Source organism: Coloeus monedula (genome assembly GCF_965178545.1).
Source record: "Coloeus monedula genome assembly, chromosome: 8".
Taxonomy (NCBI): Eukaryota; Metazoa; Chordata; class Aves; order Passeriformes; family Corvidae; genus Coloeus; species Coloeus monedula.
Genome location: NC_138788.1, coordinates 6,655,450 through 6,669,407, shown reverse-complemented (window position 1 = coordinate 6,669,407; position 13,958 = coordinate 6,655,450). Strand labels below are relative to the sequence as shown.

Sequence of the window (13,958 nt, the reverse complement as noted above, 5' to 3'; positions counted from 1 at the left end):
ACTCCAGGCATGGTCAGGGGGAAATGAAGCTGTCGCTGCCTGTGCCAAGCTCTGGAGCCTCTCGTGATCCCACCTGCAGAACAGGAGGAGAGTTCCCACCTGGCAGAGGTGTGCCCTGGTCCCCAGGTCTGCATCACGCTTCCAAGGGTTCTGCTGGAAGAGCAGGGGAGTGTTTGGCAGGAGAGTCCTTTGTGTACCTTGTAGGGAGGCTGAACAGGACACATCTCAGAGCCAGGCCTTTTCCATGACACAGCCACAGTTTTTCAGCCAGTTTATGATCCTGCAGTCTTAAAAACTGCCATGTAGATTCCCAGCCCACTGCTGGCAGCAGGAAAACAGGACCTCTTTTCTCTAGAGGAAGTCTCTGAGAGCAAATCAGTCCTGTACAGATGCTCTTTGCCTCTTTAGAGCTGGATATGGTCCCTGGAGGAAGTGTGGCTTGTAGGAAGTGCTTCTGGAGACCTGGGTTCAGGTTCCTGAGTGAGTGGGTTAGGGCTGAATTGAGATGACCTGGTTTCTGCTGTTGTCCCAGAGCCCTGGTAGCATCTGTATGGCAGAGAAGAGCTCTGGACTAAAGACTGTGATCAGGACCTTTTGTTTTGATGTGCTGTCAAATAAAGCTGATGGTACTTCCCTCAAGTATCCAGGTAAATGCATTCCTACAGGAAAGGTGCTTATTGGCAACAAGCCCCCTCCTTCCTTTCTCCATGTCTGCAACATGACCTCCTGCTCCTCAAAGGGGTCTAGAGCAGGGAGTGGGATTCCTGAGTTGAGAACTGCCTTGTTACACACGGTACGGGAAGGTCCTTCTCACCTAAATTGCAAAAACACTACAATATACATGGGTCATAAAACCAGCCCAGAATAAGAGAGGCCTTTATGCCCAAATGCAATAGGCAGTTCTGTTATCCCCGCTGAATGCAGTCCCTAAGAGTCACGCTGTATTTTTTGCTCCTGCAGATGAATGTGTTTTCATCAGCAATGTACTGGGTTGTAAAATACGCATCCCCAGCTATCTACTGTGCTAAAGATTTCACGGAAAAGGCTTGAAGATGTTTTCTAATGCAAATCATACTGATCAGATAAATGATATGCAGTGTCTCCTGTAATTATCAGCAAGAGTTTTTACAGTACATCTCCTGTTTCTCTCTAGGCCACATATTTGATGTTAGGAGACAACCAAGCAGGTGTTTGACTCGCTCGTGCCCTCCAGAATTCCTTAAATGACCTCTGGAAGCACTGGAGTGAAAACAGTCTCAGGATGTGAAAGTTTTGAGATATCTCAGTCGCTGTAATTCCTTTAAGTCTGCCTCAGTGTCTCTAAAATATAAATCTTTCCTAGTTACTGGCAATGAGTAAGAAGTTGTGATGTACCATATGCGGGTGTGCAGTCAAGATGTACGACCTCCCTGTGCTGCTCTGTGACTCCCTGCCTTGTAAGAGTTAATATTTCTTCTAAAAAATAATTAACTGCTTTAAACTATTCTAACTACCTGACCTCCTTCCCTGAATGTAAGTATTTCAGCCATCTGCTGAGTCAGGCAATATAGCATTCTGTGCTTTCACGAGGCTGTGATGGTTGCTTAGACAACAGTGACATAATATTTAAGCATAACGGCTCTCGAGAAGATGCTGTCCCCTTCTCCCTGGATGACTTCTCTGGAAATGCAAATCCAGTATGCTTTTAAAAAAACAAGAGAGGGATGAGAGGGGTTTGTGTCACCATCTTTCTTAACCATCTCCCCATTTTCTACTTGATAGGTGAAAGAATTGTACTTTGCTTAGAAGTCTTATAAGACATGCTAAAATTATAGGCTGACTCGATAACTGTTTTTATAGAAGCAGGGGAAAAAGTGCCTCTTTCTGTAGTCAGTGCTTATTTTGAGATTTGGACAACACTGTGGCCGGGACCATTGGCTCATTGGCCCACTGACCATTGGTTGGTCAGTGTCCACCCGAGATAAATCTCATTCCTGAGCAGAGCTGAAATCTGTGCTGGTTGTTCTTTCTCTTCTTGCTGTAGCAGGAAAAAATGGTAATTAAAGACTTAACCGTGCAATGGAGACCTCATAAACACATCACTTCAGAGCATAGCTAATACATGATGAGTTGATTTTTGTATAGGTAGAGATATATATGCACTATTTGCGACGTGGGTGGTTTTCCATGTTTACAGAGAGATATAATTATGAATGACATGAAGGTTATACAGCAGATTTCTTTAATCTTCTAAAGGTTTGTTAGTCATGTGTCACCGTGTACTTGGTTTTTATTTTTTCAACATCTGTATTCTTTTCATGTTGAAGGGGTTTCTCTAGAAGGGCTGCAGCAGTAGATAGTGATTGATACCAAATGGGTGCAGGGGCTCCTCTGGCTGGCAGAGCCCTGCGGGTCTCCCAGAGCAACTTTTGTTGTGACACAGGCCTTAACCAAAAAGGAGAGGGACCCTTTTGTCACCTGCTGCTCAAAAAAAACCCGCCAAACCCCACAGTAGTTTAGGGCTGAGCACTTGGAAAGATTGCTTAAGGATGTGTGAAAGCTTGGCAAGCACACTGAAATTCCGGAGCTAGTGAGATAGTTGGGTGACCTCTGTTTGGGTGGCATGGCAGAGGGGCAGATGACCTCTTGTGTCAGCACACTGCCAAGATGTGGGGAAGACAGCCCCTCTGGAGCTGCCTGTGGCTCAGGCTCCTCAGAAAGCGGGGACTGGAGGCACCTACCATGCCTTGCTGGGTAACAGTGTTTGTATGATGAGGCACCTAGGTGGAAATGTCCCTGGAGATACAGTCCCACACCAGCGAGATGTGCATTGGCAGTGGCACTCAGAGGAGGACTGCAGTCTGATCTCCAGTATTGAGGAGTGTCTGATAAGTTGGGAAGGACGTGGACAATTCTGTGTGAATTGGGTCAAAAATGAGTGGTGAGGGAGGGAGCAGGTCTGTCCAGTCCTGCTCTGTGACAGGCAGAGCCACCCAAGGCAGGCCCTGAAAGGGTTCAGGTAATTTTTCCATTTCCCGCCTCAGAGTGAACTAGGCCGTGTTTCCGTCATGCTGCTGTGGTGATCCCTGGCAGTACAAGGGGAGGACAGGAATTTGGGGGCCAGCCTGGTGCCCTTAGGGAGAGGGATTTGGGGGCCAGCCTGGTGCCCTTTGGGACGTGGGCTGCAGGGGTAACCAGCTGTCCTTGGGGACAAAGATGGTGTGGAGGTGACTGAGTGGCCCTGACAAGGGGCCATCAGCTGTGGGGGTGGGGGGTTCAGCCCAGAGCCCTTGTCACAGCACAGGGACAGCCTGGACTCCTTCTGTATTTCATATTTGTGCTGGGCTGCTCCCTGGTGCCATCCTGGGCACCCCTTTTCACACTGTGGCTGTATTTGGAGTCTTGGTGCCATTTTGCAGAGGGCTGAGGGGGATACGGAGTGGTCTTTTCGCGGTGTCTTTCCCTGGCCCCTCACATCAGTGTGGGGATGCTGAACACCCCATGTTCCCATGGCTGGAGGTACTGCTGCCACAGAAAACTCACGGCTGAGGTGTGCTTTCCCCAGCTCCCCAGAAGGTCCCCCTGCTCCTGCCTCTGCAGTTCCCCCTCCATGGCAGCCTGGGCAGAGTGCCCCAGTATCACTTCACCCTTGGTACAGTAGGGCTTTTTTTTTTTAATTCCTTTTTTTTTCTCCTGTGTACACATCATGTGCGTGTGTGTGTGAAGGTTGTATTCTCAAAAACAAGTTTATTCATTGATGATGTAATAGTGATTGTACTTTTCTTTTGGTTAATAAATTGTCTGCTCAGCTTACTTTGTATGCCAGCCAGAATTAGTCATACCAGTTCTTGGAAAGGATATGAAGAAACTAGTAATTGAAATCATAATCATTTGATCATGAGAGCTATTTGGAAAATAATATTTTAACCAGAAGCATGTCTGATCTCCAAGTCAGGTTTTTGTTGGTTTTTTTTTTTTTTTTAACTGCTGCTTAATATATTTCTCTGGTAAGGAATATTAGAAATTGTGCAGTAGCTGGTGATGGTATTCAACATCCTAAAAGAGAACTTCATCCAGAAATTGCTGAGACTGTCTGCAGGCAGGCTGATGTTTATATATATGTATTTTTTTTTTCCATCCTGACATTTAATAATCACCATGTAATAGCTATAAAATGCATAGCAACTACGGCTTTTTTATTTCAAGTGGATAGTGTAATGAAATTGGGTGAAACCATCCATTGAAATTGTACTTCGTAGTACCCAGTGCTTGTTTACAAAGTATTGACGTTTGTCATAAACAGAGATTTAAAGCATCACTGTTATTGTTTGTTGTTTGGTGGAGGCTCTTACGCTGTGCAGTGATAAAGGAAAAGATTTTATTACAAGCTTGCTTAGCATATAAGCATGCTATTCACTTCTGACCAAATATTTGTTATTGCACTAAATGTAATGAAGGTGCCTGCTTATGAAACAGTTTTGTATTGTATAAGGAAGAGTGGAGTATCAGATCTGTTTTTTTACTAGAATTACTTCAGGTTTTGTATTGTGTGCAACTTGTCACAATAAAGCTCTTTTTTTTTTTTTCCGTTTAGCAGTATTTTATTTCCTGAGGAATGTGTTCAGTGGACAAAAAAAACCCACACTGAGAGAATCAATCATGCTTTTCCCTTTGTTTAATAACTCAAAGAATTTCTCTCTCCTTTGCAAATATTTGTGTTTATTTGAGAGAAAAATTGGATTCTGGTTTATTTATTTCAAGAACCTGTAATTGTATTTAGCGTTTGGAATGTGTGGTGAGCAAGGTGTGGTGTAAAGCCAGCTCTCATTACAACATAAATTATTTCTGCTGTTCTAACCAAAAAATCTGGAGTGTATCTTGCTGGATATGTATGTTTGTTTGTTTATTTTTTGAGGCTTTCTTGATCCCTTGCTTGCTGGAGTCAGCTGTAAAACATTCTGCTTATTCATCATGACTGAGAGGAGTTGATTGTTTCCTGGAAGGTTAAAATCCAGCAATTAGGACTGTTTAATTTGAGTATATGTTCTAGAGGCTAAACTAAGTGTAAGTGCTTTTCTTAGAATGTATGTTTTAGAAGGGGGAAAAAAATTACAGTTCTGATCTTGAAAAAGGTTTTAAGAAACATGAGAATGTGCAAGTTTCTTTTGGTGGGAAGCACATAACATTTATGTAGTATTTCTTTTGGGATTACATCACAGTTTTATTTAATTTTAAGGACAAAAGTTAAATTCAATATTTGTGTATAAGCCAAGGGAAAATGTACCATAAACATAGGAATTTTCTGGTGAGTCAGAGTTCCAAGAATCTGAGATTTACTTAGTCCATTTATTTCAGGACTAGCTATAACCATTAGTCATCCAGCCATGAATTTTTACATTTGCAGCTAATTGCACCTAAAAAACAAACTTTCCCTCAAGGCTTTGGGTTATACAGAATGTGATTTGGCAACCTGCATTTCAAATGCCTTTTAGGATCATTGCCCTGGTCCTAGAAATTGTCTTTAGATCGTGTATATTTGCTTCAAGTAAACAACTAATTTTTCCACTTAGGTGGCAAGAGGAATAAATTAAGCGCTAGCTATTCTGTGATACAAAAAAATTACTCAGCCTGCAGCAAGATAGGCTTTTCCAGGAGTCAGTGCAGGATGATATTACTGTTTCCTCAGTCATCGGGGAGCCCAGAGTGACATGTTGTGTTCTCATCTGATCACTGCTTTCAGGATGAAGTTATTGCTGTTTCAGAAAAAGTTACTGTGAAGCTTGAGGACTTGGCAAAATGGGCACAGTCCGATTTCTCCAAGTGGAAGTGTGGTTTCCGGGCTGAGCCGGTCCAGCCTATGGATGTGGGGAAGAATGGGCAGAAAGAGGCCTTGACAAGATACAGACAATCCACACTGAACAGTGGCTTGAACTTCAAAGATATCCTGAAGGAAAAGGCTGACCTTGGTGAGTATCCCTTACTTTCTCTTATGGGAAGGGGCCTGGGGGTGAGTGTCTTTTGAAGACAGATGAGCCTAATCCTGCCATGCCGTGTCAGATTCCCAAGGTATGTCTGAGCCTGGGGCAGAGGTGTGGCGATGAGATGCCTGCGTGGGGTGGGTGGTGGCAGTGAGCTCATCTCAAGCTCCTTGTGGACTGGTGTGGGGTAACACTGTGATACCCGTCTACATGGCCTGGAGCTCGATGATCAAGCCCTGAAGATGCGCATACAGATAATTGTCACAGGCTCTGCCTGGGGCTCTGCTGGCTGTGGGATCAGGTCAGAGCTGTACACTGTGGGGAGGGGATGCTGGCATGTCTTCTTGAGGCCTCCTATGACAGGCAGGGATGAACAAAGGCCTTTCACTTCTCGTGTCCCATCTTCCAGAAGCTCAGAGATGCTCCTGGTGGTTGCCTTGACTCTGTATGGTTGACTCTGTCTCTCGTTCAGTAGGGATGTGTCCCTTCCATAGTGTTTCCTTGTCAGTTGTATGTTGCTATAGAGCTCTGCAAGCACCCCACTGTTGTCTGCACGCATAGACCTGTGCTTTCTTTCCCTGTTTGTTTTCAGAAAGGGAGGTGGTAGCTCTGCTACTTTGGATGGTTGCAGACAGGCTTGCATGTGGGGCTGCTTTGGGTGCACAGGCATTCACACCTCTAAAACCTGTGGTGAGTTCCCAGGTCCAAGTGAGCTGGGTCTCCTGTTGGTAAACGTGCCTGTTTGTGGTATTAGGACCTTGGATGTGTAACAGCTGTCAGAGATGGCACTTTGAAGTGCATACCAGGGACATTTCTCTCTTCTGCCAAGTTTTTAATAAATGGTCTGTGTTTGAAGAGCATCACGTTTAGGCCATAATGTGTGAAAAGGTAAGAAATACAAAGCTAAGCCTGATGCATTTGAGGACATGCTTTTGTATCTACATGAACAGGAGTGCAGCGCCAAGTTCAGTTTTATAGTGTCATGACTGGGTTGGCATCGAAGCCAAGTTACATGAAGCTGAGGATCTGTCTTGGAAAATTTATCTTCTGCATCTCATTTTTCTGATCTTATTAAATGGTGAAGTGATTTTGTCAGTCTCATGTTTTACCATTAGATATGTAAGTTGGAAGATTAAAGTACAGTTGGAAGTCGGCCTTATTTTTCACTGCATGTCCAGGGAAAAAATAATCCATGTAATTCTTTCTCTCTTCCTTTGCTTTTCTCTGTGGTTTCTTCTAGTTCGTAATTACATGCAGTAATTTTCTCTGCTATTGCCTTGGTATCTTCTTTACGCACTACATTTATTTGCATTTGTTTGTTATGTCAGAAGAATCTTAATGTTTTTCAGACAGAACTTTTGTGTGCTAATGTTTTCTTGTTTTTGTTTTCAACAAACAAAAAAACCCTTGTGGTAAGTTACGAAATTGCTATTATCTACCCTAGGAGCCAGAGAAAATTATCTTTAAGCCTAAAGCTTATAGTTGCATGTTAAGCCTTTCAAAGTAGGGGTTATACTGAAAACGCTCATGAAATGCAAACTATATGGTATAATTTCGATAACCCCACATTCTGATGTTGCTCATTTTCAGTTGGTGGCTCTGACTTTATTGTTGGGTTGGGGTTTTCTTCAGTAGAAAAGGGAGTTTTGGCTTATGTTTGATTTTGACTGCCTTTATCTTCATAATGGCTGGCTGACAGGAGTGAAACCAAAGGTTCACGAAGACCTATCGCTGACTGGATACATTGATATAGACAATTGATGCAGCTTATTAAGGGAATCAAAGAAATTTCCTAAATCTAGTACTGAGATGATTTTTTTACCATCTGAAAGAGCCAAGAATTTAATCCTCTTTTGCTTCCCGGATCTGACAAAAACTCAGAAGAGTGGTGATCTTCAAAGCTTGTGAAGCAGCCCTAGTTGGTGTCCTGTAGGCAGCCCATGAGCTCTGGTGTTTGTCTCAGCTGTGGCGTTTAGCACCCACGAGATGAAGATTTACTTCTCTCCTTCTGAGTGGTTGGTCAGGGTTGACATTGCTCTGGGAGTTGTCATGTCCCTAGCTGGAGGCAAAGGGAGGAGCATGACGCGTGGTGTCCGAGGCATTTGAGCTGCTGGTGTTGTCTCTTCTCTGCTGGCAAATGGCAGCTTTACTGCCTGTTAGGACGTGTGCCCACAGACCTTTTCCAATACTCAGCATCTTGCCAACAGAGCAGCACTCGGCTGCAGTGATCAAAAGATTTATTAGCAATAACTTCTGCAGCAGGTCTCCAGCACAATGGTATGGGGTAGTTTTTCCTCTTAAAATAGGGTTGTGTACTGTAAAAGGAGCACAGCGCGCTGTCATGCAAAGGTCCCTCCGGTGATGCTTGTGTTTAACCCTGGCTGTAGATGAGGAAGTTGCTGAACCAGGTGTTGAAAAGGCCTAGATAAACAATGTGATCTCCTGGACCCCTTTTTTCCTGTGAAATGGCATGTTTCCATTACAGAAAAATCCCATAAAAGTGAGTAGATTCTGCAGCTTTTCCTACTAGATGTTTTTGAATCAAGCTCTAGAAGGTAATAGGAAATTATATCCCTACCAAAGAGCTCAAAAAAGCTTTACAGAAGAAACAACATCAGTTTTCTTACAGTATCCAGGAGTGGTGAGGAGTGAAATAACCCGGATGAAATGAAAACATGGCTGATACAGAACCAGAGAAGTGTCACTGTGCAAACATACTTAATTAAACACGTTGCTGCTGGGAGCAGGGCAGCTTCAAACAACAACCAGGCAAAGTGAGAGCTCGTGTGAGCAGTGTATACCTTGTGCCATACCTGTGTGAGCAGTGTGTACCTGTGTTCAGTGGCGCTTGCTTAGCCAAAACTAAGGCAACACCTGGTTAATCCACAACCTCTAGAACCTATGATTGAGAGTTGACCCTAATTTGAACAAGGTAGTTCTGTCTCCTTTTTTGTTCTCTCCTTCTTCTCTTTTGTTCTTGTCCTCCTATTTTCTCTTTTTCTTCTTCTTTTTTTTCTCTCTTTTCTTTTCTCTTTGCCTTTCTTTTCTGCAGAAGCTGTTGGAGGTTTTTTTCTGTAAAATGCTGTTGTTTTTATGACTAGTGAATTATGCAGAACTTTTCCTTAGGACTGTATTAAATAAAAGATCTCGAAATAGCATTTTTTTATGTGAGCTTCAAGATTTCAGGCTGAAAAATGATTTTTAAGAATTATTTCTTTCTGCCTGTTGAGATACTTATGTTATACATTCTGTCCCTTTCTACAAATACGTCAATATTGAATGCTAGCAGTTTATGTCTTAAGACTATTTATAGCTTTCTGAATATTTCTTTCAAATGTTGAGGAAAAATAAAGAATAACAACAATGCAGCATATAAAAATAGAGTTGCTCAGGAATGTATTATTCATAATGAACATGAGAACCTGTTTTTCCAGAAGAATTGGTCTGATAAAATCATTCACTACTGAGGCCACTAGTTATTTATTTTTGTCTTTAGAATTATTTAGGGGATTTTTCTTTGTAATAAATGGACTTGTATACCCATATTTGGTAAACCAGTGGAAAGTCACCAAATGAGGAATTATTTCATTTTACAAAATGTTTAGCAACTAAGCAATGTAAACACTATCAGTTAAATGTGGCAAAGTTGCATATTTGTATTCCTTGGGCTATAGTTCGAAAAAAAATTCAAATTATTTTATATAACATTGCTTCTTACAGACTTCCTTTAAGTGAAGTATGAAAGCTGCAGTGTAAGCTTTATTGGCCTATAAATATGTCATTATAGTTGGACTACATTTATATGCTTTGGATTGTTGTTTAAGCCAAGAAAATATGTCTCTACAGGTTGACTTTTTATTGAAACCCTTTGAGGCATACAACAGAATGTATTTTAGGCCAAGGTTATTAAAACAGCATTTTCATTTTTGCAGCAGACTCATTGTCAATTATGCTGCCACAAACTGTCTGTGGATAGGCAGTTATGAATGGTTTCATCTCTAAATGTGTCTTTAGAAAAAGAAATAAAAGATAGAGGAGTCAGAGCTGAAATTGAGAGAAGAGACTGAGGGAAAAATGACTGAATTTAGTGCTCACCAGCTCTGTTGGTTTGGGTTAGGCTGGGCTGCAGTGCTGCCTGGGTTTAGCCAAGGAACAAATGGCTCCTTTGCCTGTGCTGGGCCAGGGAGGTGGGAGCTGCTGCCACAGCCAGGCAGTCTCCAACCCTCTGGCTCTGTCATGACAGAGGTCTGGGTTTGGTCCCCAAACTGGCATTGCCACTCTTTTTATCCATCCTCTGTGAGTATCATGCCAAAATGGGCAGTTGAGGTTCCTGCGCTGGCAGTGTTAGTAATGGGATGAGCAAGTTCTGGTGAATTGAAGGGGTTTTGCTGCACGCACTTCTTGTTTGTTCGGGTCCAGCGAGGGGAAACCCAAAGAAAATTTAGCAGTCAGTCCTGTCCTGTCTTTTCATTCCTCACAGCCATGTATTTGAGGATACACAATCTGGATCTTTGTTCCCTGTGAAACCCGGGAAAATCAACTACTGCTCCTAGCTGAGGTGTGTATTCTAGCAGTCAAGCTTTTCTAGTCCGTAGGTGGTTTTCCAGCAGTTGTTTCCTACTTCTCTTGAAGTAGCTCCTTTGAACTCTGCAGTGGAGCTCGCTGGGCAGGACTGGGTGCTGCAGGACTGGGTCACCCTCTCGTTTTCTTGTCTTTACCAGTCTCATGATTTGTATATCTTCACTTGGATTGCAGCTCTGTACTGTATCTTGTGTTGCCACACAAATTGGCCAATCCACAGCAGATTGCAGTGAGTTTGGAAGGACAGGCAGAGCAGGGGTGAGCTGTCTTGTCAGAAGGTGCCAACCCCACAGTCAGTGTCTCCAGTGGGCACTGGGCTGTTGCATGGCCCTTCCAGTTTCACTTGCCAGTGGCCTCGCAGCAGGCGTGACTTTTCCAGATGAAGATTATCAAGTCATAATGTAGTCAAACTATGACATTATCAAAACTGATAATCTGCAGCTGTAGCACGTTCAGACACTTGTGGTGACTTCTGATCTGACACTGACTCTCCTTTTTCATTGTTTGTCGCGTGCTGCTCGGTTCAGGCTCGCCTGGCTTAACTTGACGCAATAGTTTTCTGACCAACTAATTGTGTTAGCTATTTAGAGTACAGCCGCTTTGGATACTTTGTGCCTAAGTCATGCCTCTCTTCCCCTCCCATTCTTCTCTGTCTTCACTCTTTGCCTCTTCTTGTGCCTTCCTGTCTCCATTGGCCTAACTGAATGCCATTCTGATCTTGATAAAGCTCCTCTAAGTGTCCTATTATCCCATTTTCCCCTCTCTGCCCTTGTGCACCGTATGTTGTTTTTTGTCTTGTGGGTCAGAGTGACCTCTCTAACTCATTTTAACTAACCCAGTTGATACAGTTCTTTTGCCATAGTTGAGGCTATTACATGGCTTGTCTGTTGTGCTCCATGGAGCCTGAATGGAGAAGGATGGCTCCCTTGGGAAAAAAGAGACTGCGGCCTGGCTTTTTCTTCTGTGTTTGTGCAGCTTGTAGCACATGCCAGCAGTACTGCAGCAGGACAAGAGCACCAGCAGGCTGTGAAGCAGGAACCTCTGTTGGGATGACTGTTCAGAGAGGCTGTGGAGCAGAAAGGCTTCACTTGGTTCAACACCTTCTTTTAGTTTAATTACTGCTTACCTTTGGTGTTAACATATTTAGGATCAGAGATAACCTGAGGTGCTGAGCAGACAGAGATAAATACTTACTTTATTATTGGTCAACCAGCTGATTTAACAAATACTTGTTGGCTTGTTGGCTTGTTGGCTTCAGTTGCTGGCTGCCTTTTAAGTGCTGAAAGGTAGTGCTGTTGTTAAGTCCGGTATCCTTCCAGTAATTCAGTCCTCGAGATGACACTATCTCCAGTAGCATTTTGGGGCTCTCCCTCCTCAGTTGCTCCTCTCTCTTGAGCCACTGCTGCTCTCCTCTGCACCTTCCTCCTCCTCCCTGGAAGGAGATTGGTGGGGTCTGTCCTTCTTGAGGCCAGCTATTTGCCTGAGCAGTGCTGGGATGATTTGAGTTCTGTTAATTTCTTCCTTTCCCTGGAGAGAGCCTACTTCATTACAAAGAAAGCCTATGAGGGTGACAAAAACATTTTAATATGCAGTACTGGCTATGGAAGCCTTTCACTCACCACTGGATTGTGTCGAGCCTCATCTATTTGTGACTCTTGAAAGGAGTTTTAACACCACACACCTCAGACTTAAGCATGCCTTATCAAAGAGATCTGGATTTCTTATCAAGCTTTGACCTACTTTGACCAGCTTTTATAAAAGGGGGTGAGAGTATCACCCCTGGAAATTGAGGATGTGGGTATTTTGTTCTTTGAAATGTGGAAGGTATGCCAAGAAATGTAAACAAAATTCCAGGTGACTTCCGTCTTGGTAGCCCCTAACTCAGAGTGGCTGTTCATCAGCCACCCCGTTCCTGCAGCAGGAACAAGCTAACATGATTATCAGAATGGTGCTGATAGCAGTTGTCACTGCATCAGGCATTTTCAATTATGTATTGGTATGACCGGGCACTTTGCCGTTGGTGTAGAGCACAGCCATTGGCAATGGCAGTTCTGGTCTATTCAGAAACATCAGAGAAGGAATCACTGCTGCAAAACGAGAGGAGGAAGAGTAAAATTTTACTGCCTGTGAAGCTAGAGAACTGCCCCACGTTCTCTTAAAGTCAAAGTTGCAGCAGTTTGCACCATCAATAAGAGTTTTGTTGCAGCCTCTGGCTGGAACAGGATAGCCTACATAATTACAAAATAAGTAGATAAAAAATAAGGACCATTCACAGACAGTGTCAAAGCAGCCACAGTGTCCCTTTAAAGGGACACAGACAGTGCCCCTTTAAAAATGTTTGAAGGCTTTTGTTATTTTTGTCTGGTTTTAGCACCGGGATTGACCTTGCCAGGCTGTGTAATAACCCACATGTGTCTGCTCTCCAGGATTTTTTCCCTTCTAGTCACTGTTGGATCTTGCATTTAATTCTTACTGACCATGGGGTTTTGTTCCAGTAACTGGAAACGTGTGTGTCCTGGTGCAGTGCTGCTGTGCTCTGAATCTGACTTTATCTGTGTCTGGTTATTTTTTCTCCTTTTTCCTTTTTTTTTTAAATTACTGGTTTAGAGGGTGCTGTTTTCCTCCCCAGCCTTCCTTCTATCTTCCATTCCTGCCCATACTGTTTCTGGGTCCCGGGGGACCCAGTTTGGGACATCTATTGTTTTGTGTTGCTGCACTTTCCTTGCCCAGCACCACTGGAGGGAGGTGATCAGTGGTCTCCTCTGTGTGCCATGGTTGCTAGTTAGACATGTTGATCCTTCATAAATCACTGATGCCTTTCTCCTTCATTGTATCCTTTCCACACAGCCAGCCAAAAATTGGGTGAGTACTGAGATCTGTAAAACCAAGCACCTATGTAATGTTGTGGTATAGTTGGGTGGGCCCCAAGGACATCCTCTTTTTCCTGCCTGGCTGCTTTCCTGTGCTGTAATTCTGTGCTGCTGGAGCCCAGGACTTTGAGTCCTGCAGTCATCTTTGACTCCAGGCGCTCCATTAATCAAGTTGGAGCTGTCTTTGTACCAGCCCATGAATCATGCTGGCTTGTGACCTGTGCAGCCGTGCTGAGATGCTCAGGCTCTTCTGTGGGTGCTGTTGATACCATGGCCAGGTCTGGGTGTCATTTCCCTTGTAGGGGGAAGGAGAAAAGCCAGACCCAATTTATTCACCACCTGCCTTCCAAGTCTTCTTGCGTTGCTCTTTGTTACTCCCATGCCCAGAAAGGCAACTGGCCCTTTGTTTGTAGGCACAGTGTGATGTGTCTGGCCTCTCATCATCTGTATTCCTAAGTATCCTAGTCCAGTTCTAAATGTGTCACTGCAGAAAGGCCAGTACTTTTTCTCTGAGATACAATAGTCATCTTCTCATAGATGGCCTGTCTTG

General features: G+C 43.6%; 1 protein-coding gene across 2 annotated transcripts in view; it reads left to right on the top strand.

Annotated features, from left to right (window-relative positions):
* ARID5B (AT-rich interaction domain 5B) overlaps positions 1-13,958 on the top strand; it is a gene marked incomplete at its 5' end in the record, with an annotated part of 114,809 nt that overhangs the window by 7,539 nt on the left and 93,312 nt on the right. For both annotated transcript variants that reach the window (XM_082286662.1, XM_082286661.1), the window contains one exon: positions 5,720-5,945. In XM_082286662.1, coding sequence (XP_082142788.1) covers positions 5,720-5,945 — 226 coding nt within the window. The remainder of the gene's footprint in view (positions 1-5,719; positions 5,946-13,958) is intronic.